This window comes from Populus euphratica, unplaced genomic scaffold (assembly GCF_000495115.2).
Source record: "Populus euphratica unplaced genomic scaffold, PopEup_1.0 scaffold31.1, whole genome shotgun sequence".
NCBI classification, from domain to species: domain Eukaryota; kingdom Viridiplantae; phylum Streptophyta; class Magnoliopsida; order Malpighiales; family Salicaceae; genus Populus; species Populus euphratica.
In genome coordinates, this window is record NW_011499850.1 from 1,342,988 (window position 1) to 1,361,932 (window position 18,945).

The 18,945-nt window shown below is 29.1% G+C and overlaps 2 protein-coding genes across 6 annotated transcripts; both read right to left on the reverse strand.

Annotated features, from left to right (window-relative positions):
* Window positions 1-177: 177 nt before the first annotated feature.
* Window positions 178-7,677, reverse strand: LOC105120988 (isoamylase 1, chloroplastic-like). 5 transcript variants are annotated; one of them, XM_011019443.1, is made up of 18 exons: window positions 7,175-7,675; window positions 6,649-6,831; window positions 6,445-6,537; window positions 6,062-6,214; window positions 5,667-5,758; window positions 5,054-5,195; window positions 4,867-4,974; window positions 4,550-4,635; window positions 3,684-3,755; window positions 3,457-3,583; window positions 3,270-3,356; window positions 2,940-3,032; window positions 2,232-2,390; window positions 1,762-1,845; window positions 1,594-1,674; window positions 1,426-1,508; window positions 1,209-1,326; window positions 178-758 (listed from the first exon to the last, which is right to left on the reverse strand). In XM_011019443.1, exons 1-18 carry the CDS (start codon window positions 7,532-7,534, stop codon window positions 495-497), a joined length of 2,385 nt encoding a protein of 794 aa, XP_011017745.1. In that variant the 5' UTR covers window positions 7,535-7,675; the 3' UTR covers window positions 178-494. The 5 variants fall into 5 exon arrangements, with proteins under 5 accessions (XP_011017745.1, XP_011017747.1, XP_011017749.1 ...); XM_011019448.1 differs by having other exon boundaries at window positions 671-758; window positions 1,209-1,337; window positions 7,175-7,676; XM_011019445.1 differs by lacking the exon at window positions 1,762-1,845 and having other exon boundaries at window positions 7,175-7,676.
* A 5,958-nt stretch (window positions 7,678-13,635) lies between these two features.
* Window positions 13,636-14,097, reverse strand: LOC105121313 (auxin-induced protein 6B-like). The gene has a single exon (XM_011019907.1). The coding sequence runs from the start codon at window positions 14,095-14,097 to the stop codon at window positions 13,636-13,638; it is 462 nt and encodes a 153-aa protein (XP_011018209.1).
* Between the last annotated feature and the right edge of the window lie 4,848 nt (window positions 14,098-18,945).

An 18,945-nucleotide genomic window follows, 5' to 3' on the forward strand; every position in this document is an offset into this window, starting at 1 on the left:
GCTTTATTGAAAAAGAAAAATGTCAATATTGACTTTGGATTTAGAACAGATATTATAGGATAAATCAGGTTTTCGGATCAATATATTTTTCATATAATTTAAAACGTAATCTGTATGCATTTGAAAAAATAGCAACAACTATCAGCAATATTAAAAATAAATTCAACCAATAACAAGGAAATTCAAGCATATGGAAGTTGAAATGATCAAACAAATCCAGGCTTGGTTGCCTTCAAATAGATTCTTGTCAGCTTTGTATAAACATTATCTGCTGTGAACACATCACAAGCTTGTTGCAACGAAAATTCTTCAAAACTTCCATATGCCAACTTCTAAACCATCTCTAAGCAAACATAGAACTTCTAGGGGAAACATTCATTGCCCTAAACTATATCTGACATACAACTAAACTTCTTTTCATTTCTTTCATGGCTTCTTTGAACTTTCATACAATACAAGTTACATACAAAGTGGCTGGTTCTGGGTTTGGAGAGCTAAGCATTGTCAACGGGCAAGAGTACGAGGATGATAGAAGAATAACTGAGCATAGGATACAGATTGGCCTCCAGGAAGTGAGAATACTGTTTCATTGCTGTGTCCCTTTCAGGTAAGTCACAAGAAAGGAATTCGAATGGTGCAGGCTTGGCAGTGTCTACCAGGGGCTCCCATCTGTATGCTGGCCGTTCTGGGAGTGTGATGATAACTGGCAAATAGCTAGCATTGAAGGCAATGTAGATCTCGCGCTTCACTGAGTCAATCTGGCTCAAACCATAACAAGAAGTGGTAATTAATCAAGAGCAAGGCACCCATAATTGAAGATAAGATGAGGAACAATGACGCATAAACTGGTTTGAGGGAGTAGAAGGGCAAGAGAGTGATACAAAGAAGGTTGTGATCAAGCACAAACAGTATTCATAATCCGCTCATTCTGGGGGTAAAGTCACAGCTGCTACAACCTATGATTTATATGGAAACCCTGAAGAGTAGGAATCATTTCAGTAAGAATTCCTTGTTTCATCTTCCTCCCATGTCATTGGTTATGTTTATTTTCACAGGCCTCGCCTTTGGGGTCTAACAAGCTCAACTTAAGGCCATCAAGCACATGTTTGTTGCTATCGCCAATATTAATATTTTCTTTTTTCTTGCTCAATCACATCTCCAGCATGTCTCACGAGAAATGACATGCTAGTTGCAGTGAGAAAGCATACCAGTGTAAAGGCCACAAAACGGCTTGTTTCTGACCAATCTGGTGTACCAGGAGCATGACCATGCCATTGCAGCCTCTCTGCTGTTGGGAAGTCATTCGAGCCAAGGGACTCGCATTCACTGCAATTTGACTACCCATATAAGATGGAACTTGGGAGACAAACGGGAGAGCAGAATGGCAAACTGCATAAGAAGAGTTCATATCAAGCATATACTCACTGGCGGAACTTTGTCATGAGGCGGCAAAATCTAAAGAAGTCTGATGAGGATTCTTCCTTCTTATCCCACCAGAAATAGTTGATCTGCATTGTAGCAGACAAATAGTGAACATAATCAATGGTAGGATTCAAAAGAGGATCTGATCGGTGGCTGGGTGTGGAAAGTTACATAGTTGTCATGGCAATATGTATTGTTGTTGCCCCCTTTTGTGTGACCATATTCATCACCCATGTGTATCATTGGAACACCCTGGTCAAATAAAAGAAGTCTCAGTTGTGAAACCACCAAGCTAAAAGATTTGTAGATGCAAGAACAAGAGTAGAATTTGACCCTTACCTGAGAAACCATAAGACACAGAAAGAAATTTCGCATTTGCCGTTTTCGCAATTTCTTCACTGAAATGTGGGTTAATTCACCCTCCTATGAAATCATTTTGAAGAAAAAAAATGAATCCACAAGAACCATGACATGCTTCAATACTCTAATGCTACTACTTGGGAAAAAATGATTGCTATCACAAAACTTGAGAACAAGATTTTAAGTAACACAACGAGTTGTCTTGCAAAATTTAATCATTTTGTCATGTTGCTCACATAATAGTTAATACAGCAAGAAATGAATGCTTAATTCAATGAGAATTAACATGTATGCGAGTTAAACAAATTATAGTGGTCTCTGCATGCCCTGAACCTCATATACTGGTGAATTCCACATAAATTATATGAGACATGGCTCAGACAAAACCCAAGAACAAGCATAAAGGACTCTAGATAAAAAGCATAGTGTACTTTTCTCACAGTAAATACCTGTCCACAATTCCAGCTATTGTTGTGATTTTCTCCATCATTGTTGTCTTCTCCGTTTGCCAAGTTATGCTTCTCGTTATATGTCACTAAATCAGCCAAAGTAAAACCATCATGCGCACATACAAAGTTAATGCTGTTCCATGGTTTCCTTCCTCTTTCCTGATCCATTGATTCATTTAGAAAGCATAAATTACAGTAGCATGCTTAAATGGATCAAAGAGCGAGCATGCTCCAGACATTAGAATCTATCTTATGTTGCATCAAATGTCAATGTCAGGCTAGTCCATATTTAGTAGATTTCCCATTGGACATTCCAGCATATATATCATTATATATCAGCCAAGTATGGTGAGTGCATTGAATGGTTCCTTTAACTAGACCAAGAATATACGAGTGCTGGTACACTTCATGAAATTGGTTACATGAAGACGACATTTGAAATAAGAGGTCAAGCAGTAGTAGTTAATTACATTCAGTCCTTGTCTCTTTTCATGTCATATAATCATATTTGTCTACCCAATTTTATCATATAAATCATTTCTCATTCTATAAATAGTGCTGTACAAGCTTGCCATTCGAGTACAGAAGCAAAAAAAGTAATTGCACAAATGAATAAAGGAAAAGGCTCAAAAGAGCATACAATATTAAAATTATCCAATAAAATGCTGGCAGACATGAGACCAGGGCAAAGAGAGACTGAAGACACACCTGGTATAAATCCGGGCTCCCACAAAGGCATTCAGCAAAAGCCCCAGAAAAACCATCTGTGCCCTTAATGACCTGCCGCACAATGTCTCGATACTAGAAAAAAAAAAGTAGATTTTAAATCAAAACAGGCAGAAACCCCATAGGAATAGAAATGAAAATGCAATAGTTGATAAACCTTTCTTCTTCTTTTTTTCTCTTAATAACAAGGTGAAAAGGACAGAAGGGGTATCATAGACTGCTGGTGCATTTGGGTATTCATGCAGCATCGCATTGAGAACACTGAGTCACCAGTTGGAATGATAGAATTGGCAATGTAAAATTCACACTAACCTTTCCATTCCATTCTGACCAAATATGCCAATGAGGAAACATGCCAACTTGATACAATCCTCCGGCATCCCATGCTTCAGCTATAAGCTACTCAAGACATTATAAGAGAATTTAAACCGATGCAGGAGCTTCACTGATCAGAGAACACTTCCAGGGGAGCATGGAGAAAGAAATCAAAGGAAAGTACCTTAACATCACGGAGTATGGGATCATTACTCATCATTTCAATCAATGGTGGGCTGCCAAGAGGAGTACCAGTTGTCACCAAGTCGCCTTCTATTGGACTCCCAAAAACATTAACTGCATCCCAGAGACTGGTAAAGAAAAGAAAAGGTTCATCAGCATAAAACTGAAGCATCCGGTCTTCAACACAAATGAACAAGAATATGATCTGGGTGACAAAGTGGCTACAACCTACTACTTCGAGTCATGATAGAAGCAAGGTCAAAGCGGAAGCCATCTACATGCATCTCAATCACCCAATATCTGAAAGACAGAAATGAATTAGAGAACTGCTCACACCACAGTTGAGGAGGAAATGCATTTAAAGAATAACAAATGTGAGAGAAACCCACAGTGCAATCAAATCAAAAATAAAAGGCAACCAATCAAGAATGACAAGATGAAAAATGATAAAGCATACATGTCATTAAGAGCTGGCATACAATCCTTTCACCCACAGACACAGGAGGGATGAAAAAAAAGGGCTCTTGATATAAGCCATTTGGTGAAAAGCATTATCAACTGAAAAAAGTAAAAAAAAACTTTGGATTTTAGGAAACTCCTTTAATCTAGGCCCTGAGGCTATTTCAATGGTCTCATAGACCTTCAGGCATCTGAATTTATTTAATAGCAAATTTAATCTCGAACACCCTTGAATAAGAGCAAACAAAGAAGTCTAGAATGCCTCACCACAAAAACCTCACGTGCAATGAAATCCTTATTCTTATCCTAGTGATGGGTGTTTAAAAAGCTGAAGGTGCACTAAAACACAACATTTTCATGGAGCCTAGGCATAAAGCTGCAATAAACAATAACATGTGATCTAATTAACTCATAGTTTAAGCCAAGGTTTTTTCTTATGTCCGAAACAAAATTCAAGGGATGAGTTGCAATCAAGAAACATAACAATGCCAATAAATATCACTCTTCCTAGTTTGTCCATTTTGCTTTTTCACGTCAGCCATAAATTGACATGCAACAGAATGCTTGCAATTGAATGTGTTCTCACAACCTGTATAAATTTGCTTTTTCAGAATAAACAACTCATGTGCATCTACCTTAAGCAGTCCAAAATAAATTGACGCACGACAGGATGGTTGCAATTGAATGTGTTCCCACAACCTGAATAATTATAGAACTCTCCCTGTAATAGCACAAAGTAAAACTTAGCTCACAACAATCACATGAGTATTGGAATATCGCACCATAAATCTGAACAAATTGAAATACAGACAATCTTGGGATATCAGAAGCATGTTTTTCTTCCACAAGAGGAAATTAACATATAGCAGCTACATGTCAGTCTCTTTTTCTAACATATTTCAAAATTTCATCTAAGACAACAATTGAATTGCTGTAACATCAAGAACTATACCTTAGGAGCAAGCATGTAATAGACACTATTATCAACTCCTTTGAAAGATAGAATGGGACCTCTCTCATTTCCTTCAGCTGTGTGATTGAAAACAACATCCATGAACACCTGCTCGATTAAAATCAGAAACCAATATTCAGAAAAGCTCACCAAAGACATGCTATATCATAGTGCAGCAAGTTGTCACCTCAATTCCTCGTTTATGTGCTTCTCTAACTAGAAGCTTGAATTCATTAATTGCATCATGGCCACAGTTACGTGTGCCAGCAGATGAGTATCTTGTCATAGGAGAAAAGTAATTGACAGGAGAATACCCCCAAAAATTAACCCTGGAGAGGAACTAATGCATAAGCATCATAAGAAATGTAATGCACCATTACGTTGTTTCTAAAATTCTAAAGTTCATGAAGTTGAAAGCATCATCATATTTCATCATTTACCAAATAGGAATCATCAATATCGTCATTTTATTTTTGGATGGGCGAAAGAAACAGTTATGAGAGACACAGAAAAATTACAAAAAGGGAGAATAAGGTAGACATCTGTAATGTCACCATGATTTATCACTTTTTAATAAACTAAAAAATCTGTGACCAGTAAGCTTTCAGATACAACAGGCAAACAAGAATCTTTTCAGAGATCCTTATGAACTCCAAATATGAAATTTTCCATACAAGGACCATTTAGGAGCTTGTTCAGTTCTATAAAAGACAACATAGATCTTCTAGAAAATACTCATGACCAAATAATCTTGGATAATACAGAAATGAAAGTTAGTGGCAAGAGGGAAATTTTCGTACTTATAATCACCCAAGACAGAATTGTAACTGTAATACTCAAGCTCATTGAATTCATGGCACGGCATTAACTCTATGCAGTTGACACCAAGTTCCTGAAAAATTAGTAAATGGTTAGTAAGAGCATGCAGCTATAGATTATTCATGATCACACAATCTCCGGTGGCTTCATTAAAACAAAAACAGCTTCAGCAACACATTAGAAATTTAATATATCTGGAGGATCATACAAAAGGGATGATTCAAAATGCAGTACATGAAGAATTTCCAAGTCCATTACTTTGTTATAATAAAAAACAACCAACATGAGGATTATATGCAATTATGAATGAAGTTTTTTCTTAAAACAAATATCGAGAACTGCTCATAAGATAATAACAGAAGTGCTCCAAACATACCTTCAAATGATCAAGCTTCTCCACTACACCAAGGTATGTACCAGGAAATTCAGTCCTACTTGATTCATGCTGTGTAAACCCACGAACATGCATTTCATATATTATTAGATCTCTCTGTGGATACTTCAACAGTGAATCTCCCTCCCAATCAAACTGAAAACATAAAACGGCCAAATACATATACTAAACTTAGAGCAACAGTCAAAACAAGTAGTATGAAATAGATACCGAAATACAGGTGGAAGTCATTTTCAAATTTGGCAGATTTTCTGCCTTCAAGAGACTCTATAATAATACAACTCCATGCTAATAAGATAGTCCCCTTTGGATAAATAAGGCATCCCAATTGTACACATAAAGGAAGAGAATTAAGCCTCAAATACCTTATCATCTGCAGTAGGTATCATGCAGGCCATTTGAGGCCAGCAATTATCATCAGACCCAAAAACACCAAAATCCCCTCTGCTAATGACTGCCTAGACAAATGAATAATTTATCAGAGTTCATAGTTATTTGCTTATAACTAAACTAAAAGCAAAACGTTATGAACAATACCAAATGAATAAAAGGTAAAGGAAGAAACTAACTTTTGCATACGGGTCCAATACAATCTGAGAGGGATCGTAGTAATGTCCTTCTTCAGGAGAAAAGCTGCCACCAAACTTGTACCCATAGAGCATATCTTTAAAATCTCCTTTCAAATGCACATGCCAAACATCCCCAGTCTTGTTGGTCAAAGGATCAAGAAAAAACTGCTCAGTCACTGTATTCTGCATCAACAAATGGCAACAATAATCATTCGGGATACCCTCAAAAGGGCACAATATTAAGCATTGAACCATGAAAACAACTACCCAAAAAGACACCACTGCTATAGTCATGTTAAACTAGCCTCTACTATTTATTCACTGCCAAAACTCATTAAGGATGTGAGCTTCAAATCAAGAATCAAAAGGGTAGTCTCCAACTCCACAAAACTGTGAACTTTTAAAGCAATTATAAACCTATAATCAAGAATCAAAATTGGTTTCCATCACCATTAAAAATATGAACTTCAGACAAACAACTAAGCAACTATCAACAGCCAAGAAAGGGTTTTGAATATCAACCAACCTCAGGCAAATCAGAGAGAGAAATCAAGCAAAGAGTAGCAGAAACTGCATTGGCAGAAAATATAGCGAAATTGACACCACCATCACGAACTGTGGCACCAAATGGTACAGGATGGCCTTCAAAAACCTGAAACTTTCTCAATTTAGGCCCCTCCTCCTCCACCACCACAGCTGTATCCACCCCATCTCTTGCTGCTTTAATGGAAGTCGATGCCGTTGAATTACTAAAATGGTTACTGCCATAGTTTTCTAAATTGGAAGTGACATTTCTTTTCAAAATACAGAATTTTGGGGTACTTCGGAACTGGGAAATGAATTTGAGGACATGTACTGAGTGTGAAGTAGAGTGAAGTGAGTTCATATTTTGCAGCCAGAGGGGGAGAGAGATGTCGCTGCTACTGCTGGTGCTGGTTGATTGTGCTGAGAGGCAATCATCCGTACATTTTGTTTTGAAGTGGACAGACAACGTGGGATCTGATCTCAAACAAGTGCCGTTCCTTGTGTTTTCTAGCTTTTTAAGGAATCTTCGGTTACTTTCTGAAAATTGATTAACTTGATTTTGGTGCCTTAATATTATTACTTAATAGTTTTTTAAAAAAATTGAGTAATATTTCTTTTCTTGTAAATAAATTGAGTTCATCTATGAATTACATGTTTGACATTTCTAAAAGATTTGGAGCTGGGTATAAAAGAAATATTATAACTCTTAAAAAAATATCTGTAATATCATCATAGGCTACATATGCTCGGGAAAATTCTATCTGAATGTTGTAATGCAATGCTAGAAATTTTTTTCCCCTCAAATTCATTAGGGTAGATATATATATATATATATACACAATGAATTACAAACAAATAAATTACACTAAACTCCTTGTAAGTTGATTTGGAAATCGATAACATGATTATATAGGCTAATTATATCTTCATATTTAATTAAAATATTATGTATTTTGTATTCATACGTATTTATAAAATCTGTCTTGTTTAAAATCAAAATTTAGAATTTTTTTTCCTTTCTTAAAGTTAATCTAATATAGATATATAACTCGAACTTGAGATTTTAAATCTTCTCTTTATTATTTGATTATTAAACTAACCTCAATCCAAATTTTTGTTAAGTGAGGATATTTTTTTCATTTTGCTGGTGAACAATTCCACTTTTGAATGCTGATTTAATGATTTAATATGCTTGTTATTATATATATATATATATATATATAAAAAAAAAAAAAAAATTACATTTTTTTAATTTTTATATTTAGTTTGTATCATAAATTTATTTTTTTATTATAAATCCAATATAATGGTTTTTTTTAGTTAACAATATAACTTTTGTGTGATAATTTTTAATTTGAATGAAATAAAATCAACATCTACAATTAAATCATCACAGATATAAATTTATTTTTGTTTCTAATAAATGAACTCGTTTTTTAATTTTCTAATAAACTTTTACCAATAACATTAAAGCCAAAGTTGCTTTCCTTTTATCTTTCTTATAATTTAAATCAATTAAATTCAAACAAAACATTAAAAATCTCATTGATGTTATTTCTAATAAACCAAATTCGCCATTTTTGTTGAAAATAACTTGATTTTGCTATTTTGTATCCTCCTTGACCTGAAGTTGACAAAGGAGGTTCATGTCAATTTTGAAAAATTTTTTAATATAATTTGCGATTACTACATGTTTTTTTTTTAATATAATTTGCGATTACTACATGTTATTTTCTAAGATTATTTGTCTATTACTTTATTGAAATAGATAGAAAACAATTTTCAACCCCATCGTTCTCTTCTAGACTGTCTTGATACCGCTATTCTAGTCAATTTCCATTGCCAAACACCGACAACAGGCATTATTTCTATTTTGTTTATTTTATTTCATAAAATTCTGGCCATTATTTTAGCCATGGAATGTTGAATGAGTTCATGAAGTTAGCAAAAAACTAATGATATTTAACGCATAAACGATACAATTTTAGTTATTTGTGTGTAATCTTTTGATTATATTGTCGTGACTTTATTTGTGCGTTATAGAAGTCGTTATAATTATATGTATTTTAACATAAATGTTAATATATACATCTCGTATCCATAAAAATATTTAAAGTAGATTTTATATAATTTATAGTGTTTTAATCTATTTTATTCTGACCTGGTATAATTTTTAAACTTTTTTATTGGATGAAATTGAATTTTAAAAAATCTATGATATAAAATATAGTGATTTGATGATGTTACATATTATTCTAATAAAGAGTAACAAATAAAAAAATATTAAGTATAACATAAATTATATAAAAATATTTAAATAATGAAGAGATGATCCATTACTCTTGGTGAATTAAAAAAAATATTCCACATGTTCTCATCAAATAGTATTAATTGTAAATTATTATATAACGTGGAATAAAATTTGAAAATAATTTTAAATTTTATTTAAAAAATTAATAACTATGATGCTGATAACAAACATGATTTAATATAGTAGATTAACTCCATACTATAATGTATAAATTAAAATATTGTTTAGGAATGGATAATAATTGCATTGAGAAGTTGATCATTAAAAAATTAAGTCAAATTATTAATTATTTTCTTAATATTTTAAGGATAATGATATGTTACTAGATATTATACTTGATCTTTAAATACAAATCAATCAACTATCAAATCAATAATAAATTAATTAATTTAATCTTATTATATTTAAATTTGTGATATATACTTGAGAAAACTTATTAGAAGACCTAATAAGTAATAAGTAACGTACATAAAAATTATTGATCATAAATTAAAATGTTTAATTAAGTGTGACTTGATTGAAATAATTTTTAAAAATTAAATATTAGGGTGTAATTTATATAATGAATTATAATTTTAAAGTTAGAAAAATCAAATAGAGATTTAATTGAATAAATTTCTAAAAATAACCTAAAATAATAATTGTGATATTATGTGAGAAGCGAATTAATATTTTGATATTTATAAAATTTTTAAATTTTCCTATAAATAGAATTTCATGTCTTTTATTTTACATGATGTGAAAAAGATGAGTAGAGTACATAACGTAAATACCTAAAATACAAAAAAATAAAAAAGAATTGGCACTCTAAAATATAATAATTATTTTTAAAAAAAAATATTTAGGATATTTTTCATTAATAGTTCATATGAATTGATGTTAAATATCAAATAATTAAATAATTTATAATTTATAATAATCTAATTTTGAAGTAAGTAATCAAAGGCAAAAAGAAAATCTAGTTTTTGAACAATTTCACATAAACCTAAATAATTTTAAATTTACCTAACATGATCCCTAGGATTTCTAGAAAAAAAATTAATTTATAATTTTCAGTGCATATATTATTTCAAGAAACCTAATAGATATTAATATAAAAAAATTTATTGTAAATTATTTTCAAATTAACTTTAATGTTTGATGGTTAGAGTATATTCTTTAGGCGACTTTGAAGCATTGGAGTGGATTCTTGTTTGATTTGGACAAATAATTAAAAACTAAATTGATGTATTTATACAAATAATTTTTTTAAAAATAATTTTTATAATTTATAATTTGTTTTTTGAATTTGAACGTAGCCCCATACAAATAATTTTTTAAAAAATAATTTTTATAATTTATAATTTGTTTTTTGAATTTGAACGTAGCCCACAAAATGAATTATTTCATTATCTTCGCCGAAACCGCGATCCACCTTCGTCGTCCTTGCTAACAATGACTATATATAATAATATTTGCCTTGCTTGATTCAAAAACAACATTCTTTTCTTTTCTTTTTCTTTTAAGAAGTGTTTGAATTTATGGTTTGATCTGTTTTTTAATCTTAAAAATATTAATTTTTTAATAGTTTTAATGTCCTCATATAAAAAGATTATTTTTTATAAATTTCTAATAACAAAAAATCTTTTTTTAAAAAAAAAGTACGGCACAACTGAGAATATAACAAGCAAATTTTAACGCCAAATGTAAAAAGATTATTTTTTATAAATTTTTAATAACAAAAAATATTTAAAAATAAAATAAAAAACATGTACGGCGTAACTGGGAATATAACAAGCAAATTTTAACGCCAAATGACCAGAAGGAACACGGGGGGAAGCATGCAAATGGTGTACGAATATGTCAGCAATTCTAGACGACCAAATAAAGTAGACATTGGAGCACAGAAAGGGGAAATAATAAAAAGCAACATGCATATATTTATTTGTCCATGACAAGATGATAGGTTAAAAAATAATAATAATAATTCAAAGGATGACAAGAAAGGACAGGCAAGTGTAAGGTTTGTACAATTGTACCTGGCACTTTGAAGAAGATTCTATTGCACCAGAAAACGATCACAGCCAGAAACAGTGGGCATCTCATGACTCACGACCACAAGTTCTCATGTTGGGGGCCCTCTTTATATTTTTCAAAATTCTTAATTTTATTTATTGAGATTTACCAGTTCCGCTGATTAAGAATGCGACGATGGTAGTTTTTAAAATGATTTTATATTGAAATATATTAAATTGTTATTTTTTTATTTTTAAAAACTATTTTTAAAATTAATGAATGAAAAAAATTTCAAATATATAAATAAAATTTATTTTTAGTAAATAAATTGATTTTTTTAATAACATGGTTTACACTTTGTCAAATTTCAATATAACTCTAATCATTATCAATTAGATTTTAAATTTTTTTATGAATTTATTGAATTAATATTAAAATAATATTATTTTAAATAACAATTAAAATTTTTTATTAGATTTAATGCAGTAAAGCCTCAATATTTGATGAAGTTTTGCAAGATTACTTTTAAAATAAAATTTAATTTAAATCAAATTTTAATTACAACGTGAACTATCTTATTCAAATTTGAAGAGTGTTTGAGAATATGTTGTTTTTTAAAGTATTTTTTAATTAAAAATATATTAAAATAATATTTTTTATTTTTATAAAATTATTTTTAATATCAACATATTAAAATAATTTAAAAATATTAATTTTAAATAAAAAATAATATTTAAAAACAATTTAAAAAAACATGCTTTGCCCCACATCTCTCTATTAATTAGATTTTAAATTTTTTTTATGAATTTATTACATCAATATTAAAATAACATTATTTTAAATAACAGTTAAAATTTTTCATTAGATTTGATGCAGTAACGTCTCAATATAGTTTGATCAAGTTTTGCAATATTACTTTTAAAATTAATTTAAAATAAAATTTAATTTAAATCAAATTTTAATTATAACCACAACTATCTTATTCAAGTTTTGAGAGTATTTGAGATTATTCAAGTTTTGAGAGTATTTGAGATGAATGTAGTTATTTTTTAAAGTATTTTTTATTTAAAAATATATAAAATAATATTTTTTATTTTCATAAAATTATTTTTAATATCAGCATATTAAAATAATTTAAAAATATTAATTTTGAATAAAAAATAATTTTTAAAAACAATTTTTTTAAAAAAACATGCTTTGCCCCACATCTCAAAATCTCTTTTAATAGCTATGGTTTCAACTAGTATGTTCGGGCGGTATTTGAAAGAATTTTTTAATGTAGTTTTCGTGACCTTTTATCATAAGCACTGGAAGGGAAAAAACCAGTAAGAGAAGGCAGCTTGGTCTTCTTTAATATATTCATGGAAGAATCAAAGCCTGTGATTGACTAGAGCACAAAACAATTTCCCATTATTTTAAGCTTCGAAAGACTGTTGTTTTCTAATCAATTACTAGTTGATTCTCAAATCTGAATGGAGTCTCCTGAACCTCTGCTACCATGTGACTCTGACAGTTATCTTCATCAGCAATTTTGAGATTCAGCTTTAGAGCCAACAACCATAGCTAGAGCCAACTTCAGGAATTGGCTAGAAACTGCGCTTGAAATTGCATGAGAAAATCCCTCTAAAAATCTTTGAAATTTTGGTCTATTTTGGATTGGATTAGTGGTTAAAGACTCACCAAGCTTAGAGCAATCAAGTTCTGAATCTGTAACTCGAAAAATAATAGACATGGAAGAAGGTAAAACAACAGCAAATTAAATGGAGAAGGGAGAAAAACAGATCAATCATCACAAGAAAACTTTAGTTCATTACTCTAAAATTTTATCATCATCATCATCATCATTAGTAGAACATCACTCTTAACACATTAATGCTCCCAAAATCGTAAGAGATCAGCAGCATTGGCATCATCGAAACAGATCGATGCCTAGCCTAATAAGCCAGAAAAGGCGCAAACATTAATGAGGAAGGAAAAAGCTTCAACTACATCTCATTGAAACCCATCAAACTCCATTGAATGATGGGTTCAAGGATGGTTTGAGCCCAAAAAACTATCTATTTTAGAAAAAAGAAAAAAAAATATACAAGTGCCCAAAATCTAAAAAAAAAAAAAAAACCTCCAAATAGATAAAAAGAGCACCCACAATGTTGAAGTTAAACCCTAGCCTTCTCCAACAATGGAGTAAAAACATGACTAGTACCTGATGTTGTTTCCTTGCAAGAATCAAAACCCACTTCACAAGAAACAATCTTGAAAAAATCCTCCAAACCAAACTTACCAAATCTGGTCTCGTCTTTCTCTAACAACCTTAAAACCTCTTCAAAAAACTCAACTTCACAGAGCAAAACAAGTCCTCCATTACATTGAAACCCAAACTCCTCTTCTGTTTTCTTTAACAACCCAACAAAAACTGGCAGGTTTAGAAACCTTGTAGGTATCAGGAACCTCTTTTCTTGCATCCCGACATAAACTGCAAGATACCCAGCTGGTGGTGTTTTCTTGGTCAATGAGCCTGATTCTTGGTGGCTGCTTTTCTTGCTTCCAAGACTCCTTAGCTTCCAACGGTGCATGAATAACTTGAACCTTACAATCTGACAGATCTTGTTTACCTTCATTGTCGCTGAGAGGGGGGAGAGGGTTGGTGCTACGGAGAAGGTGAGAGTGATTAGTGTCAAGCTGGGGAGAGAGAGAGAGTGGGAGAGTTGGAGAGATGCTAATTAGTATAATTTGAAGAGAATTTGGCTTTATTTTTGGGACTAATTTGCCCTTCTCTTTCTTTTGAAAAAAAGGTTTAATTGTAACTATCAAACTTGATACTTGAAAAAGCGCCCGAGTTGTCAGGCCATCAAGTGATAGTATTTTGTTCCTGGTCGAGTTGAAATTGGTAATTGAATCATTAACAATTTAATCGGATTTGAAAAGGTCAATATTTTATCCAATTTAATTAAAACAATCTGATCCAAACCAGGTCATGAATACCAAGTTTCATAATTTGTACAATTCAACCAAAAATCTAACCTGAATTATACTACCTGCCAGTTTTGCTCCTAATAGAAGTTTTGAGGTTTAATTCTATATATATATATATTACTGGTATTTGGTGGAATACTATATAGAGGCATGCCATTTGCTTATCTGCGTTATTTTCCTCGTAAGAAAATAAGGTTTAAGTTTCACAAACATGTTTATTTTTTAAATTAATAACTTGAGTCAAATTACTATTTTTATTTTAATAAGATAATAAAGAAGTACACTAAGATAGTTAACAAAAAACAAAAATTAAAACAAAGAAATAGTTATGATAACATGAGAAAAAACATTTTTCCAATAGTGAAAAAAAAGGTTCAATTTTCAGCCTATTAATATGGAAGGTGAAAACTAATAAAATAAATGATATAGGAAATAAGCACAATTCAAGTGGAATTGACATTAAAATATTTTTTTTAAAAAAATCTTACTGGCCAGAAACTAATCTATCACCTCTAAGTATATGCCACACTAACAAAAAAAATAAATACGACAATATTTTTAATGATATCATAAAAAAGCATTTTTTGTAATAAAAAGATGTCACAAGTACCGCTCACGTGCTAGCACATAATTAACATTTGCTAATAAATTTTCTCATTTAATTAGTAATTAATTTGTATAAAAAGATTAAACTGCTTTCCGTGACATTGTAATAACAAAAAAAAAGAAAAGAGTGAAAAAATCAAAAGGCTCCTAGACACATGTTTTGATTTTATTATTATAGGAGTAAAAGTGTTATTTTACTGTATTTTTTAAATACAAAGATAAAAATACCTTTTTAACTAGTTTTAAAAAAGATAACTCATTGGATAATTATATCATTTTATTATGTAAAAACAAATTGAAAAAAGATGTTATTTTACTATATTTTTAAAATAAAGAAAAAAGTATCCCTCTTATCCAGTTTTAAAAAATCTATCTTACAAGGTAAAATATACTTATATCCTCATCAATTTTTTAATGGCTAATAGATTATTTGAAAGGACTAAAACACCCCAATTAATGCTACTGATTTTTTTTTTGTTTTGGTTGGGAAAAGTAAAAATATAATTATATTATTGTAATGAATAATAAATTGTGTGTATTCAATAAAAATACATTCAATTCTAGCTTACTTCTTTTTTTTTTTGTTATTTATCTTGTTCAGTGGTTTGATATTAAAATTACTTTTTTTTTTTTGTTGTTTATCTTGTTCAGTGGTTTGATATTAAAATAAATTAATCATAAACACAATTATCAAAAGCCCACGGGTCAAGAAAAGGCCCATTGGTGGATGAAGCCCACCCAAGGCTTAAAGAAACCGGTTAAAATTAAATCCACTGGAATTGGAGATTTTGTACAACCTTCAAATAATTAATCTAGTCCTTGTGTTCTTGACTTAACTAAGTTCATCCTCGTAGTTGTCTCCAATCATCCGAAAATGTCTGAAAAATAGAAGTTGAAGAGAGACATCTTTCCTGAGTAATTTCACTTTGGATAAATGCGAGCTCGCTTTTTGTATAATACAAAGTTTGAACATATCTTTTTGCCAAAATATACAAATTTATACAACTTTTCCAGAGCTTGAAGAGTGGATTCTCTGTTTACCAAACACAGACATGTTTCTTTAGTGTCCTTTCAATGATTTCATGTCATGGGCAACAAACTCATAATGTCCTTGTTAGCTTTTATGTAAAGCAAAAAATAAAATAAAATAAATCAAATGTTGTTGTCTATCAATCTTACAAAATGCGATTCTTATAATACACCCCATGATTATTGTTTTGATGTCACTAACATATAAAATTATTAAACCTTAGCAACGAATTAAATTTAAGAATCAATAAAAAAATCAACAACGAATCAAATTTAAGAATCGATAAAAAAAAATCAATCTTAAATTAATATTGTAAATTAATCCAGTTAAAATCCAATTAATTTTTTTAAAAAAAATTCTAATATTTTTTTTTTAATTTAATCGAATTAACGCTAATTAACTTACTCATAACCAAATTTAAGGCTAAGTCACAGATAAAAATATATTTAGAGCGTGTTTAAAAATATGATTATAGTTTTTTTAAAAAAATATTTTTTGTTAAGAAATATATCAAAATAATATATTTTTTATTTTTTAAAATTATTTTTAATATCAGCGCATCAAAATAATATAAGAACACCTAAAAAAAATTAATTTAAAAAAATAAAAAAATTATTTTTTTTTACAAATACTTCTAAAATATAAAAACAAACAGTTGCTTTAAATAACCTTTTTTTGAACTACAATTAACTAATACTTTAAAAAACATGGGGAAATATTGTAGCTTTTTCACTACACATATTTTTTTTTATGTTTTTTTTTTGTATTTCTTTTTTTTTCCCATTCTTTCCCCTTTTTCTTGCGATTTACATGTTTTTTTTTCTCTAGGATTGTCATCGTCTTCTTCTTTTTGTATTTTTTAAAATTATTTTTGTTGATTTTTTTAATATTGAACTGGATAAAAATTTAGTTTTGTAGTTTTTTTAAAAAAATTATGGATTACTACAATATTTCACTACATGACTTTTTTTAATGATTTGTTTTCTTTTCTAAAATGGTCTTTGTCGATTTTGCTTTGTAGTTTTTTTATTTAAAATATTGTAAATTATTATAATATTTCCCCACATGATTTTTGTTTTTCTATAATGTTTCCATACATGTTTTTTTTCAAAATTATCTTTCTTGAGCTTTTTTTTTAATATTAAGTTGGTTGAGAATTCAGCTTTAATTTTTTTCACGTGTTGTTTCTATTTTTTTTTAGAATTTTTTTTGTTGATTTTTTTAATATGGAGCTGGTTGAAAATTTAGTTTTGTAGTTTTTTTTTAAACACTGTGGATTGTTACCGTGTTTCACAACTTGTTTTTTTATGATTTTTTTATTTTTTTCAAAATTATCTTTATAGATTTTATTTTTTTCATATTGAGCTGGTTAAGAACTTAGTTTCATTATTTTTTTATTTAAAATACTATGAATTGCTACATTATTCCTCCATATAATTTTATTTTGTTAAGATTTTTTTTTAAATTATCTTTATCGATTTTATTGTTTTTAATATTAAGATAGTTGAGAATTACAATTGTAGATTCTCTAATAAAACATTATAAATTGCTACAGTATTTTCATGTATATTTTTTTTTGTTATGATATTTTTCAAAAATTTCTTTGTTCGTTTTATTTTTTAAATATTAATTTGTTAAAAATTTAACTTTATAATTTTTTTCTTAAAAATATTATAAATTATAATAATTTTTTATATAGCTTGTTTTTTCCCATAAATCTATCACAACACACAAATATACCCAATCTAGTTAAAATCCAATTAATTTTTTTTAAAATTTTTCTTTAAAATAATATTATTTTATTTTATTTTTAAAATCTAACATGAAATTTTTTTAATTTACTCGAGTTAGCTCTAATTAACTCACTCATAACCAAATTTGAGGCTAACTCACGGATAAAAACATATTTAAAGCGTGTTTAAAAATGTAGTTACAGTTTTTTTTCAAAATATTTTTCGCTCAGAAATATATCAAAATAATATATATTTTTTTATTTTTTAAAAATTATTTTTGATATCAGCATATTAAAATAATATAAGAATACCTAAAAAAATTAATTTGAAAAAAATAAAAAAATTAAATTTTTTACAAATACTTCTAAAATATAAAAACAAACAGTTGCTTCATATAACCTTTTTTTGAAGTATAATTAACTAATATTTTAAAAAACATGAGGAAATATTGTAGCTTTTCCACCCCACATGCTTTTTTTCTTCTTTTTTTTGTTTTTTTTTCTCCTCTAGGATTGTCATCGTCTTCTTCTTTTTGTATTTTTTTTAAATTATTTTTATCAATTTTTTTAATATTAATCTGAGTGAAAATTTAGTTTTTTAAAAAAAATTATGGATTACTACAATATTTCACTACATGACCTTTTTTTATGAATTTTTTTTCTTTTCTAAAACAGTCTTTGTCAATTTTGCTTCGTAGCTTTTTTATTTAAAATACTGTAAATTATTATAATATTTCCCCACGTGATTTTTGTTTTGCTATAATGTTTCCACACATGTTTTTTTTCAAAATTATCTTTCTTGAGTTTTTTTTTTAATATTAAGTTGGTTGAGAATTCAACTTTAATTTTTCCCATATTTTTTTATATTTTTTGTTTTTTTAGAATTATTTTTGTTGATTTTTTTTAATATGAAGCTAGTTGAAAATTTAGTTTTATAGTTTTTTTTAAACACCGTGGATTGTTACAGTGTTTCACAACTTGTTTTTTTTATGATTTTTTTATTTTTTTCATAATTATCTTTACGGATTTTATTTTTTTCATATTGAGCTGGTTGGGAACTTAGTTTCGTTGTTTTTTTCTTTAAAACACAATGAATTGTTACAATGTCCCCTATATAATTTTGTT

Bases quoted from the DNA above. Each gene is read 5' to 3' on its own strand.
- LOC105120988 (XM_011019443.1), bottom strand. From the start codon at position 7,534: ATGAACTCACTTCACTCTACTTCACACTCAGTACATGTCCTCAAATTC. The intron at 6,215-6,444 runs GTATTTGAGGCT...TTATGTTTTCAG, and splicing joins TACCTACTGCAGATGATAAG to TTTGATTGGGAGGGAGATTC. The intron at 1,509-1,593 runs GTAACTTTCCAC...GCTACAATGCAG, and splicing joins CATATTGCCATGACAACTAT to ATCAACTATTTCTGGTGGGA.
- LOC105121313 (XM_011019907.1), bottom strand. From the start codon at position 14,097: ATGAAGGTAAACAAGATCTGTCAGATTGTAAGGTTCAAGTTATTCATG.